At 33.4% G+C, this 15,802-nt stretch overlaps 2 protein-coding genes across 3 annotated transcripts; one reads left to right on the forward strand and one right to left on the reverse strand.

Annotated features, from left to right (window-relative positions):
* Nucleotides 1–1,048: 1,048 nt before the first annotated feature.
* Nucleotides 1,049–2,548, reverse strand: LOC108325287 (transcription factor TCP19). The gene is made up of 2 exons (XM_052875546.1): nucleotides 2,528–2,548; nucleotides 1,049–2,205 (listed from the first exon to the last, which is right to left on the reverse strand). The coding sequence occupies exon 2, from the start codon at nucleotides 2,202–2,204 to the stop codon at nucleotides 1,221–1,223; it is 984 nt and encodes a 327-aa protein (XP_052731506.1). The 5' UTR covers nucleotide 2,205; nucleotides 2,528–2,548; the 3' UTR covers nucleotides 1,049–1,220.
* Nucleotides 2,549–7,119: 4,571 nt separating this feature from the next.
* LOC108324197 (pentatricopeptide repeat-containing protein At4g38010-like) lies at nucleotides 7,120–14,032 on the forward strand. 2 transcript variants are annotated; one of them, XM_052875178.1, is made up of 3 exons: nucleotides 7,120–7,518; nucleotides 10,801–10,924; nucleotides 11,013–14,032. In XM_052875178.1, exon 3 carries the CDS (start codon nucleotides 11,054–11,056, stop codon nucleotides 12,839–12,841), a length of 1,788 nt encoding a protein of 595 aa, XP_052731138.1. In that variant the 5' UTR covers nucleotides 7,120–7,518; nucleotides 10,801–10,924; nucleotides 11,013–11,053; the 3' UTR covers nucleotides 12,842–14,032. The 2 variants fall into 2 exon arrangements, with proteins under 2 accessions (XP_052731138.1, XP_052731137.1); XM_052875177.1 differs by having other exon boundaries at nucleotides 7,121–7,518; nucleotides 10,801–14,032.
* Nucleotides 14,033–15,802: the final 1,770 nt, after the last annotated feature.

Here is a 15,802-nt window from a genome sequence, read left to right on the forward strand (position 1 = left end):
ATAACTGAACTTATATCACATTTATCACTCAATCTTATTTTACATTCTTATCTCAATTTCTTATAAATTGAATTTATGTAAAATATTTATAACAACTCATGGCTAAACCGAATAAATCTTAAGTAAAACAAAAGCTCTTATACGTGTGTGTGTATATATACATATAAATATAAATATATATATATATATATATATATATATATATATATATATATATATATATATATATATATATGTATATCATAACGATGTATAAGAATAGGAATTAAAAATACAGATATGGAATAGTTTCTTTGAAAGTGAAGATAAAAAGCAATGATTATTAAAACAAAAATTTGTTAGTGTTTTTTCTAAGTTTTATCGTGAGTGTGTAAAATGATGTTGTCTAAAAGCATAGAGGAAGTGTAACACGCGTCCACGTGTGGACCAGCCACGTACAGTGCCCACAATCGACACGTGTAGAGAGGGCCAGACTGGTTCCAACAACGAGCGGGCCCCACAAAATCATAGGGCACGTGCCTATACCCAGGAATCACATGCCCAAATATCGTGGCCCAACTTCAACCACTCAGCACGCGCCACGGACACCCGCATTTTCCCACCAACCTTTTTAGCAATGGGCCCCCACCGTATAACACGTGCATAACCTCACGTGACGTGACAAACACCATTCAGACTCACTCAGCCTCATCCATCCCACTCCCTCCCCCACCTCCCACGTGCCATCGCACGTGTCAGACAACACCCTACCCCACTTCCATTGCTTGAAATTCCCAAAGTACACTCTTCAAGGTAATATGAAAATAGGACATTATATAAAAATGAAAAATGAAAAATACGAGATGATCAATACATAAATAAAAGGACCATAAATTATTCAAAGTCGTATATTGATTCTTCATTCTTATATAGGTTTGTTTACGTTTTATTAATAATTAATTTTTTGCTATCTCTTTTTATAAAAAAATTACATTAGCATCAAAATCGATGTTTACAATTTATTAATAATTAATGTTTTGATATCTCTTTTTATAAAAAAAAATTATAATAACATCAAAATCGATAATTCATCAAAATAAAACAAGATGAACAGCCTTATAAGGTTTTCATTAAAAATAATTAAATCCTAACCATTATCCAAAATAACAAAACTAAAATTGAAAAAGTAATGGTCTAAAACTAAAAATACTATCTAATGGTTTTGTTTTTGTTGCTGACATTCAAGGCTTTGAAGAAGGTGGCGCTTGACCCAAAAATTGAAGCTCTTTCTTGTCATAAATTTCCAAAGAGAAATCCCTGAGTATTTGAGTGGTTGTGGCGGCGGATGAGGAGGAAGCGGCGGCGCTGGTAGTAACACTCACTGAGCTCATACTAGAACCCACAGTGGACGAAGAGTTCACAGAATCCGAGGCACCACCATTTGAGGAGTGCTTATCCTGTTCGTGCATCTGTAAGGCAGAAACAAACCCCGAAATGGGCCGGGCCTGCACGTTAAAAAATGGGGCCGCCGTTGCGGGAATGGCCCAATACTGAGGCGGGTTTGAAGCGTTTGGGAACATGAAGAAAGGCCCTGAACCGTTACCGTTCCAAAGTGGAACTACTCCACCACCACCGCCACTGGCAACACCGCCATATGCGGTTTGAGCGATTGGTGCGAGTCCTGAAGACACCGAAACGTGGTTTTCGTTCACGTCGATGAATTCGCTGTTTGACGCTCTCCTCCTTCGTTTCTTTGGGTTGTCTTCCCCGTCGGGCCTCGCCGCCGAGGAAGTCGGAATCTTCAGAGTACCGCCGACAGACACCGCGATCGCCGGAACGGTGCCGGTTCCGGTGGCCTCGATGATAGCGGGCTCAGCGTGCTCCAGAAGCCATCGGATTGTTTCTCCGTCCGACTTGTGCCCCAGCTCGCGCGTCAGCTGGAAGATCCTGGCGGCGCATGTAGCCGGCATCCGGATTCTGCGGCCACGCCCCTCCACCTTCGTGTGTCGGTCCTTGGAGGGCCTCTTCGCCACCGTCAGAGGCATCGGAATAACGTTCACGGGAAGGGACATGTCAACGCCTTGCTCCGCGTCCATGGCCTCTTCTTTCATTTGTAGCGCCTGCGGGGAAGACGGAGAGGGTGACGACGACTCCGGCTGGTCCACCATTGGCGGTGACAGCTTCTCCGAGGTGTCATCCCCGTCATGGGTGGGATTTGATTCCATCCTGAAGAAATTCCAAATTTTTAAAAACACCCAAAAAAAATGTGACTGAAACCCATAAGAGAAACATGGAAAAATACTTCAAATTTCAGAATTTCAATAGAAAATTACAGTTTTTTTGCAGGTTTTGCAGCGGGAAGATGAACTGGGAAGAGCAAAAGAATTTAAGAAAGTTGACCGCGTTTGAAGCTTTCTAGCGCTGCAAGGATTAGAGACTAATTCAGAATTGGAAGAGGGGTTTTGGTAATTAAAAATTATGAATGAAAATTGGTATAAAATGAATAAAATTGGGACAGGGACAACATAGAAGACAGAGAGGAACAAACCCTAACAAAGGTGAGAGCCCCACTTATCCGGATGAAAGAGGGACCCTCAGACCCAGTATTCTTCTGTATTTATTTACACAGTGAAATTGAATCAATGGCTAGATACGCTCTTCGCTATAAGTAAAACATTCGGATGATGCCACGTAGAGTGTCTACGTTCTACTGTGACTTTACTGTTCCAGTGCAGTTTTGTCCCTAATTCATGATAATTTGCAAGTTTCAATGATAGAGAGAAAAAAAAATCAAAAGTCTCCTTCTTTTTACTGAGTGATTAAAAAGTTACTGATTTTTTTCTTTTCAAAATAACAATTAATGATTTTTTAAAAATTAAATAACGATGTCAATGTGTTTAGTTACCGTCAATATTTTAGAATAATGTAAAGATTCATATTAAAATATTTTTTTGACAGTGTGCATAATATTTAATTATTAATTATACCCTAAAATTATAAATGTCTTAAATTAAGAATATTTATTTTTTTGGGTTAACTAATGCTACCTTGATCTAATTCAAATTGATATGAATTTTATTTATGATTAAATTAAAGATAATTTATTCTAAATTAATAGTAAGAATTGAGTGATGAATTTAGTGGAGTGATTTGAGACTCAACTATTTATGTATTTGTACAATTGTGTTATGGATAAATTGTATTTGTTTTTTATATCTTGAATTAGTTTGAAGGACTTCAGTCATTTACTTAGATGAAGTCTTAAATTAATTTGTGTAAAGATTTCATTATTTTTCAATTAAATTGATGTTAAAAAGTTACTGATTTTTTTCAAATAACAATTAATGATTTTTTAAAAATTAAATGAGAATAACTAATGTGTTTAGTTACCATCGATATTTTTAGAATAATGTAAAGATTCATATTAAAATATATTTTTTTGTGTAGTTTAGATGTATGATATTTAATTATACCCTGAAATTATAAATGTCAAGAGTATTCTTTTTATTGATATAAGTTTTATTTTTTATGATTAAATTAAAGTTAATAATTTATATACAAATTGAATTATGAACTTAGTACGAGTGATTTGAATGACTTGGTTATTTACTTAGTTGAAATTTTAAATAAATTTGTGTAAACATACTATTATTTTACAATTAAAAGCTGATTCTAAAAATAACTTTTAATACAAAAAATAAATGTTTTTGGAATTATAAGGCAATTGACCTAATTCAATCAAACTTACTCAAAAGTGAAGTTTGGATTGAATTTAACATAAAAATACATAGATTTAACCAAACCCAACCGTATATTTTTTTAATGGGTTATCGTATAAACGTATCTAAATCCTAAGCAATTAAACTCCTGAATATTAATTATGAATTTCAATGTAATGAAAAGTCAACTAATTTTATAAACAAATTATATAATAATGTAAAATAATTATATCACTTGTATATTTTGATTAAAATTTGCCTACTTTTGTACCATTTACTAAGAAAATACACATTTTTGTAAATATAAAAAATAATTAATTTTGCGTTATTTAATAATAGTGTTTTGTAAAATATATTCATTTTAACCATTCTTTCACGTTTGGTTACTTACTATAATTTATACTTTTGTACCATAAAGATTTATTTTTAGAAAAAATTATGAGACTGTCAAAATTTAATTAATTGATTCCTTTAATCCATGTGAAATAATTTTTTTTCTTCTAAATAAAAATGAGTATAATATACCTAAGTAAAAACTTGAATATGTTTTATTTAGTTTATACTATAAAATATTTTTAAAATAATCACATATATTAAAGAAAGTAATTAATATATTTTTTTATTTTGTTAAAATTTTAAAGCAGTATTAGTTTATCAAACTTACCTCATTATTAATAATCTTGTAGTATATATTTATTAAAATAAAAAAATTACAATGGAGTAATACATTATGTATTATTTGAACTCATTTTAATGTTGTCAGGTAATATTCATGTATATTCTATATTATGAGTATAAATATGTTTAATATTTAACTGTTTAAAAAGTGACATCATAGTTAACAACATTGGAGTTTTACATCTTTCCGTAACCCTCTCCTCTCCTTGTCACGGAAACCATGGAATTCAACTTTCGATTCTTCTTATATTGTTCTTGACGGTACGAGAGGGTTTGTCCTTCACATTTGTAATTTATATAATTATATAATGCTTTCAATTATTATTGGTAGTTAGAGAAATTAAAATGAATATTCTTCTATTAACATTGATATTTTTATGTTCAAAATATTATGTTTCTATTTTTATATTTTGCATAAATATTATCTAATAAATATTTGGATAGAGACAAATATTCTCATTGATCCATAGAGATAAAAATGAAGATAAAAAACAAATTTCAAACTAAATATCAGAAAAAAATAGTATAATTTTCTTACTTTGAGAAACGAAGATATTAAGCGTACATTTGAAACGAACTTAAATTTTCATCTATCCAACAAAACTCCATGGTTAGATGGGTCAATTTGCACACCCAAATAAACATTAAGAATTGTGTTTAACAACATTTACTTAACCAATTAAACAATTCACAACCAATATAAATAAAAAAGATAAATTTTAGATTCAATTACACCTAATAATATGAATTGGAGGTTAGCGTTGTTAAAATAGGTTAATCCGACCACCACGGATTAGAATTGAATTGAGTTTGAAAAAAAATAAAATTTTTGTATACGAGTCAATTTTTAATCTGGTTCATTTAAAATTCGGCTCACAACAACCTATTGTAGATTGAGTTGACTCACTAACCCAACTAATTTAATTTAATTATTTTTATGTTTCAATATTATTAGTCAACCTATGTTTTATTGTATTGTAAAGGAAAATAAAAGAAAAAATGTTTCAAGAGAACAAAATATTATAAATTTATCTATTTAAGACTTTAATTAAATAACACAAAAATTATTAATATTATAAACTTATTTATTCAAATTTTTTTTTTGAATTTCATTTAAGCTTTATATTAATTTTTTTATTTTGATTAATATTTTTATTTTGAATTGTTTTGAAAATATTAATTGAAAAAACTTATCGCACTTAATTGTGTCAAATCTAGGTGCCAAAGTTAGGTGACGGCCCAATAGATCAATAGGTGTTGCTCTCTCCACCACCACCCCTTGCTCCCTCCACCACCCCATTCTTGTTTTACCCCTCTCTTTATTTTCTCATTCCTATTTTACCCTTAGTAAAATTTTAGGGTTAATATTTTTTAACCTCTACCCACTCCAATCCTCTACATGTATGTAGCGGCAACTCTTCTTCCTCTTTATCGTTTGTCCTTTCATTGTTTCATTGTGCTCTTCTTCCTTCTTTTCACGTTCCACTTCTTCCTCTCATTCTTTAATTGTGATAAAATTGTGATCTCAGAGTGTGGTGGACTTTCATTAGCTGGTGTGCTTAATGAGAGATTGCAAGTGATGGTGGAAGCAATTGATCAGTCGTGCCAAGATCGTGTGTGGTGGTGGTGTGGTGGTGCTTGAAGGATTCGTCGTGAATGTGCGTAATAAACCCTAAAAAAATAAACGTATAATCTTTAAACGGATGTGAGCATCCCTCAGCGGATGTCAACGTCCGTTTAAGGAAAAACGGATGTCGATATCCGTTTTGCCTTAAACGGATGTTGACATCCGTTGACGGATGCTCACATCCGTTTAAAGTTACGTGTTTATTTTTCAGTTCATTTTTATTAGTTTATTTTTTATATTAATTTTGGAGATATTTTAATAATGTAATTTATGTTTTGATGTATTATTTTTGAATATATTTTTGATGTATTTTAATAATGTATTTTTGAAGATCTTTATTGTTATTAGTTTATATTTATATTTTTTTTGTATTTTACAGTTATATATAATTTGTTTTTTGTTTTAATGTTTTTGTATAATATATATTGTTTATATATGGTTTTTGTATTCTTTAACAATTTTATAATTATATAAAAAATTATTTATTAGTTTAATTATATGAAATATATAATTTTATTATATTAATATTTTTGTAATTAAAACAAATGGATGTGGTGGAGTTGGGGGACGTGAGAATCTGAAAAGAGTAAAAATGGATAGAAAGATAGAGTTTGAGTTTAAAGTAAATAAATAAAGTTGAAAGTAAAAAGAGTTATTTTTGTAATTAATTTTTTTTTCCAGAAAGTTGGGGAGGTGAAGGGAGAAGTGATGGTGGTGGAGGGAGCAACACCCTAGATCAATTTATGCTACAGGACGAAAGCCCGAATCTATTGGCCCAGTTAAGCCCAGTGGAGTTTTCAATATTGCAACAGGAAGGGGAACTCAACGTTAGCACTCAGGATTATTTGTTTTCTAACCTATAAGAAGAGATTGTATTTAAGTTGGGAACAAAATTTGAGAAAAGAAAAATTCCACAAATTTAATAATTTTTAAAAATTAATAATTTATTATATCACATAATAAAATTCTATAATAATATATGTCAACATCCAATATTGACTAAATGATAGGTCTCTTTCTATTTTTGATTTGTTTTATTTTATTTTCAGCATTTTCATCTTATTTTATGTTATTATTTTTAATTTCATTTTACTATTTTGTATTTGATTTAGTGTTTTTTTTAAAAGAAAAAAAAGGGAAAAGCAAAAAAAAAAAGGGAAAAAAGGTTTGAAACGTGAAAAAAAGAAGGAAAAAGTGTTTTTTTTAGCGGGTTGTAGGGTACTGGTACAATCCGTTTTGGAGAATACGGAATTAGGTACGGAGCGATTTGGGGCACATAGAATTGCACAAAAACACACAGAGAGGGAGCAGAGGGAAGGTTGTGATTATTCTGGTTTTGGAGAGAAAAACAAAGAAGGATTTCACACACTGTCTCTCGGACCTTCACTATTGGCACCTGCAAAGAAGAACAAGAGACATTATTCACAGCAAAGAGAAGGGAGAAGTAAGCTACTCAAGGGAGAAGCGGATTCATTGGAGACGCAAGGTTGACCATAGCAAGCGGATCTTCGAGAGGTAAGTAATGTTGTTTTAGTGAGTTGTTTGCTTGCTCTTGCACATATCTCTGTTGAAGTTGCTAGGCTTGCTCTTGCACATATCTCTGTTGAAGTTGCTAGGCTTGCGTATGACTGTCGTTGAGTGCATTCTTAGTGTTGTGGATATTGGTTTATGTTCACTGTTATCGATCATCATCCTCCCCAGACCCACTCCTATCCGCTTCTTTTGTTCTATTTCTCTCCTCCAAGCGAGTCCATCTACTCAAGATTCGATCAAAAATAAGCTTCCACGCCTCTCTGCCCATTTCCAACCATCAACATTGAAATTGAAACAGTAAACAGGATACTCACAAAGAAAAATCATATAACAGAGATAATAGAACAGTGTCTTCATCCTCACTGAACCATTCCGTTCCCCACTGGAACCTCCCTCCCAACCACATCATCAATTTTCGTTTCCGACACCATCCACCGAGAACTCCCTCGGCGTGTCACTCCCCCTCACCTGCAATCAACCAAACTCATAAACCAAAATAAAAACCCATACTTCACTCTTCATTCTCCCATTTCATCTTCATCTTCTATCTCAAATCAACCATGAACCTTTTCTGTGCTGTCAAAAGAAGTAAGCTTTGTGGGATTTTCCTGAGAGGGGCTGATTTTCAAAATGGCCACTGCCAACCCCTTTGTTTTATTGGGTGACGACGCGGAGGACCCGTCGCAGTTGATCGCGGCCGAGCAGTTGAAGGCCGCCGCGGCGCCGAAGAAAGAGCAGGGCAAGGTTGGACCCCGCGCGGGTGCGGTGGCTCAGCAGAGCAAGCTGGCTCAGTTGCCTTCCAAGCCAGTTCCTCCCACTCAGGCTGTGAGGGAGGAAAAAAATGAAACCTCTTTTGGTGGCCGTGGAGGTGACCGTGGAGGTGGCCGAGGAGGTAGACGAAGATATGCACGGGGGCCTTATCGTGGCAGTGGTCGTGGTCGTCGTGGAGGTTTTAGCAATGGTGAAGTTGATGATGATGGGTGTTGATGACGCGAAGGAATCGGAGATGAAGGCGGAGGAAGACCCTCCCTTGGGATCGCCGTTTTCGAAGGGAGAAGAGTGAAGACGGTGGCGTCGTGGCCGGCAGTGGTTCTGGTGGCGCGAGTTGTCGCCGGCGAGGCCAAGGCGTGTTCTGGCTGAGGCGACGGTGGCCGGTTCTGGCAGAGGCGACGCTGAGCTTATGGGTCAGAGCAAGAGACCTTGGGTCTCTGGAGAGTGCGTGAGCTGAGGGAGTGGGGAATGAGAACGAGCCTCCTGAACCCCTAGGAAATTCTAGGTTAGGCAAACCATCCTCGGGCCAGTGCTGGGCCAAGCCCAAGTAAAAAACCTTTCTCCTTCGCGCAGCCCTGTTTTTCACCCGCACACCCCCACACGTTTTCTCGGCCTGGCCTCAGGCCCATTCTGTTCTTAAAGAATAATAACAAAAGAAACAAAATTCCTTTTCTTGCCTGCACTCCCTATTCTCACTTCCTCACTCCCTATTCTCACTTCCTCACCCCCTATTCTCACTTCCTCACCCCTTTCAGTTTGGGTTTAGGCCCCATCTGTTTATAAAAGGAAAATTAGTTTAGACACCCCATTTTCTCATTTGAGCACCCCCACTATTTGTTTTATTTTTATTACTTATTTATTTATTTGCTTTTATTTATTTATTTTATTTTGTTCCCTTATTTATCTTATTCTATTTGTTTTTTTATTTATTATTTTATTTTTATTGTTGTTATTGTTTTTATTTTATTTTAATCTAAATATCTATTTATTTTAAAATACATATTTAATAATACATAAAAAAAATAAAATATTTTTATATATATATATATATATATATATATATATATATATATAATTTACAAAAATATTTTAAAGGTTTAGGCACATGTGTGATCGCTCGCATCGTCCTTGTGCTAAAACCTTTTCTCTTTCTTTTATAAAAAATACTAAAAAATATTTTAAAGGTTAAGCACATTGTGTGATCGCTCGCATCGTCCTTGTGCTAAAGACCTTTCCTCTTTCTTTTTATAAAAAATACCAAAATACATTAAATCTTCAAAAAAAAATATTAAAAACATCTGTTTTTTCAAACAACAAACAATTATCCATAATCATTTCCAAACAAAATTCTCGAACAATTCTCCAAACAAACTTTCCAAATAGTTTTCAAAAGAACTACGTAATCCTGATTTCTCATTTTGAATGAGAATACGTAGGAGCAAGGTCAATCCTTGTCGGGCCCAAAAATCTAAAAAATATATTTTGTTTCTTTAGAGTTTTATTTTAGGGGATAGTTAAACATTTTGTAAACCACATCATTTTCGCGCATCTAATTAAAGGTACTGCCTTCGGGCAGGCGTTGTAGGGTGTTGATACCTTCCCTACGCGTAACCGACTTCCGAACCCAGAATCTGATTTTCGTGGACCGTGTCTTATCATTTTATGGTTTTTCCGTAGTTTTCCAGAATAAACTATGGTGGCGACTCCAAATCTCTTTTTCTAAAACCCGTTTCTTTTTTTGGATCGTCGTTCCGTCGCAATTCCGGTTGCGACAATATACAAGTACAGTAACATTATAATATTAATTTAATAATAATAAATTAAATAATGATATAAAATAATAAATAAATAATTGAATAATGACATTATTAATAAACTAAATAATTAATCATTACAAATAATGTTTCATTTAAATCCAATTATGTAAATTTAAATAATAATTTAAAAATAATTTCAATAACATAAGTGTATTATTAAAATATGAAAATTATAAATTCTTTAAACTTTAGAAGATAAAAAATAACTAACAATTTAAAATATATGGTAACGAATTTTAAATTTGAACTTTGAAATTACATGGTAAAAATGTAGTAACAAAATTTGAATTTGAAATTCAAAATAAAAAATTGTAAAAGAAAGACTTTTTGATGAACTTTTCAGTATGTTTAAACAGCTTTCACATGATAATGATAAAATTTAAAATATTATATAAAACCAAAAGTGAATAATTAAATATTAACATCATTAATAAACTCAAAATACACTAAATATTAAAAATAATATTTCATGTAAAATTTAAAATTACAGTACACTTATATTTATAAGTTAATATTTCTTATCAAACATCAAAATCATTAAATTTATATCTCTTATTTTAAATCATATTTATTTCCATTATTTAGAATATAATATTTATTTTTAACTTCTTAATTTATTTCCAATTATAATAAAAACAAAATTACGTGGCCTTAAAAGTGATTCCGTGCCTCGCAGAATCAAAATACTACTATATTTCGATATAATAAGTTGGAAAGTTGCAAGAGTGAACCAGTGAAGCGCGGAATTTGCGAGTTCATACGAGCCTACTCAGAAGCAATTCTATGTGCGAGTTAACGAGGTTAGAGGGTGTGGGAACGTAAACTCCTTGTGATTTTGATAACCTTGTGTGCCAATAACTAAGCGTGGCTATGTCCACTCATAAACAGTGAAAGATTTTGGATGGATTGTTTGAGCACTGATCACTACCATGAGCAAGGCTATGCAATCTCTGAAATCGGTTCTCTTGGATTTGATTCACAAGAGCAATGGCTTGAGATCCTTCAAGCAAATTCATGCGCATCTATTGACTTCTGCCCTTGTTGCCAATGACTTGGTTATTTCCAAAGCTGCATTTTTTTTGGGAAAACATGTTACAGATGTTCATTACCCTTGCAATTTCCTGAAGCAATTTGATTGGAACTTGAGCTCTTTCCCTTGCAATTTGCTGATTTCTGGCTATGCCTCTGGCCACTTACCCTGGCTTGCAATCCTGATTTATAGATGGACTGTTAGGAATGGTTTTGTGCCTGATGTGTACACTATCCCAGCAGTTTTGAAATCTTGTGCTAAGTTTTATGGGATTGTAGAGATTAAACAGTTTCATTCCGTAGCTTTGAAGACTGGCTTGTGGTGCGACATTTATGTGCAAAACACTCTTGTCCATGTGTATTGCATTTCTGGGGACACTGTTGGTGCTGGCAAGGTGTTTGATGACATGCTTGTGAGAGACGTGGTCTCTTGGACTGGCTTGATATCTGGGTATGTCAAGGCTGGGTTGTTTAATGAGGCCATCGCATTGTTTTTGAGAATGGATGTGGAACCTAATGTAGCAACCTTTGTCAGCATACTTGGGGCTTGTGGGAAATTGGGTTGTTTAAATTTTGGGAAAGGAATTCATGGGTTGGGTCTCAAATGTCTGTTCGGGAAGGAGTTGGTGGTATGCAATGCTGTGTTGGATATGTATATGAAGTGTGAGTCTGTCACTGATGGAAGGCAAATGTTTGATGAGATACCTGAGAAAGATATTATTTCTTGGACTAGTATGATAAGCGGGTTAGTGCAGTGCCAGTATCCCAGTGAATCGCTGGATTTGTTCTGCCAAATGCAAGGCTCAGGTTTTGAGCCGGATGGAGTTATACTTACTAGTGTGCTTTCTGCTTGTGCCAGCCTTGGGCTTCTTGACTACGGTAGATGGGTCCATCAGTACATTGATCAATGCCGTATCAAGTGGGATGTTCATATAGGAACTACATTGGTTGACATGTATGCAAAGTGTGGTTGTGTAGACATGGCGCAGCGTATCTTCAGTGGAATGCCTTCTAGGAATATCCGTACTTGGAATGCCTATATAGGTGGCCTAGCAATAAATGGACTTGGGAGGGAAGCATTGAAGCTATTTAAAGATTTGATAGTGTCAGGTGCAAAGCCTAATGAAGTGACATTTCTTGCTGTTTTAACAGCTTGCTGCCATTCTGGCTTGGTCAGCGAAGGCCGAAAGTATTTCAATGAGATGTCAAGTCCCCTCTACAACCTTTCTCCCTGGTTAGAACACTACGGCTGCATGGTTGATTTACTCTGCAGAGCTGGACTGGTGGAGGAAGCTGTGGAGTTGATAAAGACAATGTCCATGTCCCCTGATGTGCAGATCATAGGAGCGCTTTTGAGTGCCTGTAATACATATGGGAATGTTGGATTCACCCAAGAAATATTGAAATCACTGCAGAATTTTGAATTTCAAGATAGTGGCATATACGTGCTTCTTTCTAATCTGTATGCCTCTAACAAGAAATGGGCTGACGTGAGAAATGTTAGGAGACTGATGAAGCAGAAAGGAATAAGCAAGGCTCCTGGGTCTAGCATTATAAGGGTGGATGGTAAGAGTCATGAATTTTTAGTTGGAGACAGTAATCATCCTCAAAGTGAGGATATTTACGTACTATTGGACATCCTTGCCAATCAAATATACTCTGAGGGGCATATTAATACCCTCTGCTAATCAGACAAGCACACTTGACCCTGAGCTCACGTATTTTGTCTATGAACTTGAACAACTTCTAATGGTGCATTCTATAAAGTGTCTCTAAATCATTTTAGACTTGTCTTATTTATTATGCTCAAACCAGGCCAGATTGGGACTTGATATGGAAGTTCATAATAGTTACAACGCGAGAGCACTGCATTTATGGAAAAGATACGGGGTCACTCCTTGCCAAATTAAGCTTAAGCTTATGCATTGAGAAGCAGCTCAGGAGCAAGATGGTTTCATAGGTACCCTCTTTTAGGGGCCAAAGGGAAATTTTGTCTTGCCCGACACAGTGACAACGTTTAATGTTTATGATTGTGAGCGATCGGTCAATGGTCACCTGAACTTTGACGAGAGTAGTTACTATGCCACAAGCTCTGACATGAGACAAACATAATAGAAATAGAAGCCACTTGGGTAAGTTCAGATACGGAATGCGTCAACTCATTCAATGGCACGTGGTCATAATAATAGAAGAACTCTACCATTACTTGTAGGAGTTTTCCTGAAGCATGAGCATGCTGATTTTTTTATTTTCTTCCAAATGAGATTCCAATTTTATAGAAGATAAATTCTTGAAAATAAACATAATTTACACGACTTGTGTAAATTAAAGCAGTTGTTTGACCAAGTACTTGCATAGTTAGTTAAGTGGGGGTTTCAGAAATTGTTCATTCCGGAATGTGTCGTTTTCATCGAAAAGTACACGTATGTTTTGAGTTTATTTATTATGACTATTGCTGAAATGAAACAAGAACTAGCAGCCTCCTCAGATGTGTACGTGAGAGAAACTAAAATACATTAATGATGTGAAGTTCTTCTTAGTGGAGAAATGTGACTTCTTTGAACAAGCTTCTTGGTCGGCTGCATTCATAGAGGCCGTGTTTGAATAATGGGTATGTCAAGTCGCTTGAACAGCATCAAATTCCCAGTCAACAAAGAAAATGAAGATATCCAAGTCAAATTTAATCCCTTATTGGTATTTTTAGAATACTATTCAGATATTGTTCTTTTACGGTTTTGAAGTAACGAGACATTTCTAGCTTTATGCTTCATTTTTTTTATATTTAATTATCGTTTACTGTGTGTGATGCCTAAACATTCCGAAACAAATAGAGATATATTCTATGTAATTGTTCCAATTTGACTAGATATTTTTCAACAGACATGCATGTTTGGACTTTCAAACGCACTAAGATATATTCAAGAAAGGCCAGGATGCTTTGTAGACTGATTTTGTTAAGTAAACATATTTCATTAAAGAACAGTTATGAAATATAATAGTGCTGGAAGCAACGCTTCTGTCAGTTTTGGTAGTTTGATTAGAAGGTTATTCCGATTACTTTCTCGTTGAATTAGATAGTATATTCAATTTTCTAGCTGTGCTTTTTTTTTTTTTTTTCAGTCTCTCGTGTATACTATTGAAGTTGATCGTGATTTAAAATTAAATATTATGCATTATATCAGATCTTTTATCCTTTTCACTCTTCAGCTGGTTAGTACATTATTATTATTATTATTATTATTATTATTATTATTATTATTATTATGTAGCTTTTTTATCTAAAGGTAAGTACTACATAGAGTTCAAATGGATTTTCAAAATGTATTCGTAAATGGGGAATTATTTGAGGAAGCATATATAAGTATTCACGAGGATTACAAAGCAACAATAAAGGGATTAGTTTGCAAGTAAAAAAAGTTTATATATGGACCTATATACAAACTTCTATTCTTTTGCTTGTTTATATGGATGACAACAAGCAAACTTTAATTATTCTTGTGTTAACAAGTTACAATTGATATTAAGTTTCTTTTTCAAACTAAAGATTTTTTTGTTGTCTCCAATATTTCTTAGGCTTGGAAATTATCATATCCAACAAGGGTATTTCCTTGAATCAGAAAAAATGTATTTTATTTTTACTTAATGATATTGGTTTCTTATGTAGAAAATCAATTACATTATCCATCACTCCCACTTAAAGCTTAGCCACAATGATGGTGATCCTATTGAGGATTTATATATATATATATATATATATATATATATATATATATATATATATATATATATATATATATATATATATATGTATATATATATAAAAGATTATTTGAAAGACTTATGTATTTGGCTATTTTTTTTGGCTAGGCACTACTTTTGTATTCATAAGTTAATACATCAAGAATTCAATTGTAGTCCATCTTATTAAAGTAGTTAAAGTCCACTCTAAGTGAAGGGTTTTTTTTTTTCTAGTCAACAACAAATGTCATCTTTTCAGCAAGAAAATATTGATGCAAACTAAGGAAGTTGTTTAAAACTAAGAAAATCAACTACCGACTTTTTTGTACTTTCTTTGGTAATTCCTGAATTTCGGAATTGTCAAACAAGGTATTGTATCCAAATCTTCAACTGAGTTAGAATATTATGCATTATAATCACTTGCTTCCGAAATTGTTTGGTAATGATCATTCAAGTATTTTGAAGTTTTAATTGACACAATTATGTTGTTATGTGATAACTCTAAGACCCATAAAAAAAATATTTACCTTAATAGTAATAAATTTCTTTGTGAATGGAAAATATAATAAGTTTATAAAATGTGGAAAGATTAATAAGAAATTTTGGTAGCTTAATTTGTAAGACTCATGAAAAATATTTATAATAGTAAATTTTAGCATTTTATTAGTAATAATAATTTTAATGGATAGAAAAATGTAAATTTTGGATATAAAATTATAGTAATTTTAGAAGGAGAGGTTCAAATTTTTGGTAACTTATTTAGTAAATTTTTTAAATTGAATAGTAAAAAGTGAATAGTAAATAGTAAAAAGTGAATAGTAAATAGTAAAAAGTGAATAGTAAAAATAAATTTTCAGCATGAGGATTTCTTAGCATGGAAGAAAGTAGTAGGTAGAAACTAGGATCAGATT

Source organism: Vigna angularis, chromosome 3 (assembly GCF_016808095.1).
Source record: "Vigna angularis cultivar LongXiaoDou No.4 chromosome 3, ASM1680809v1, whole genome shotgun sequence".
Taxonomy (NCBI): Eukaryota; Viridiplantae; Streptophyta; class Magnoliopsida; order Fabales; family Fabaceae; genus Vigna; species Vigna angularis.

What these genes read in the sequence shown, in the direction of transcription:
- LOC108325287 (XM_052875546.1), bottom strand. Translation starts at nt 2,204, where the DNA reads ATGGAATCAAATCCCACCCATGACGGGGATGACACCTCGGAGAAGCTG.
- LOC108324197 (XM_052875178.1), top strand. Translation starts at nt 11,054, where the DNA reads ATGAGCAAGGCTATGCAATCTCTGAAATCGGTTCTCTTGGATTTGATT.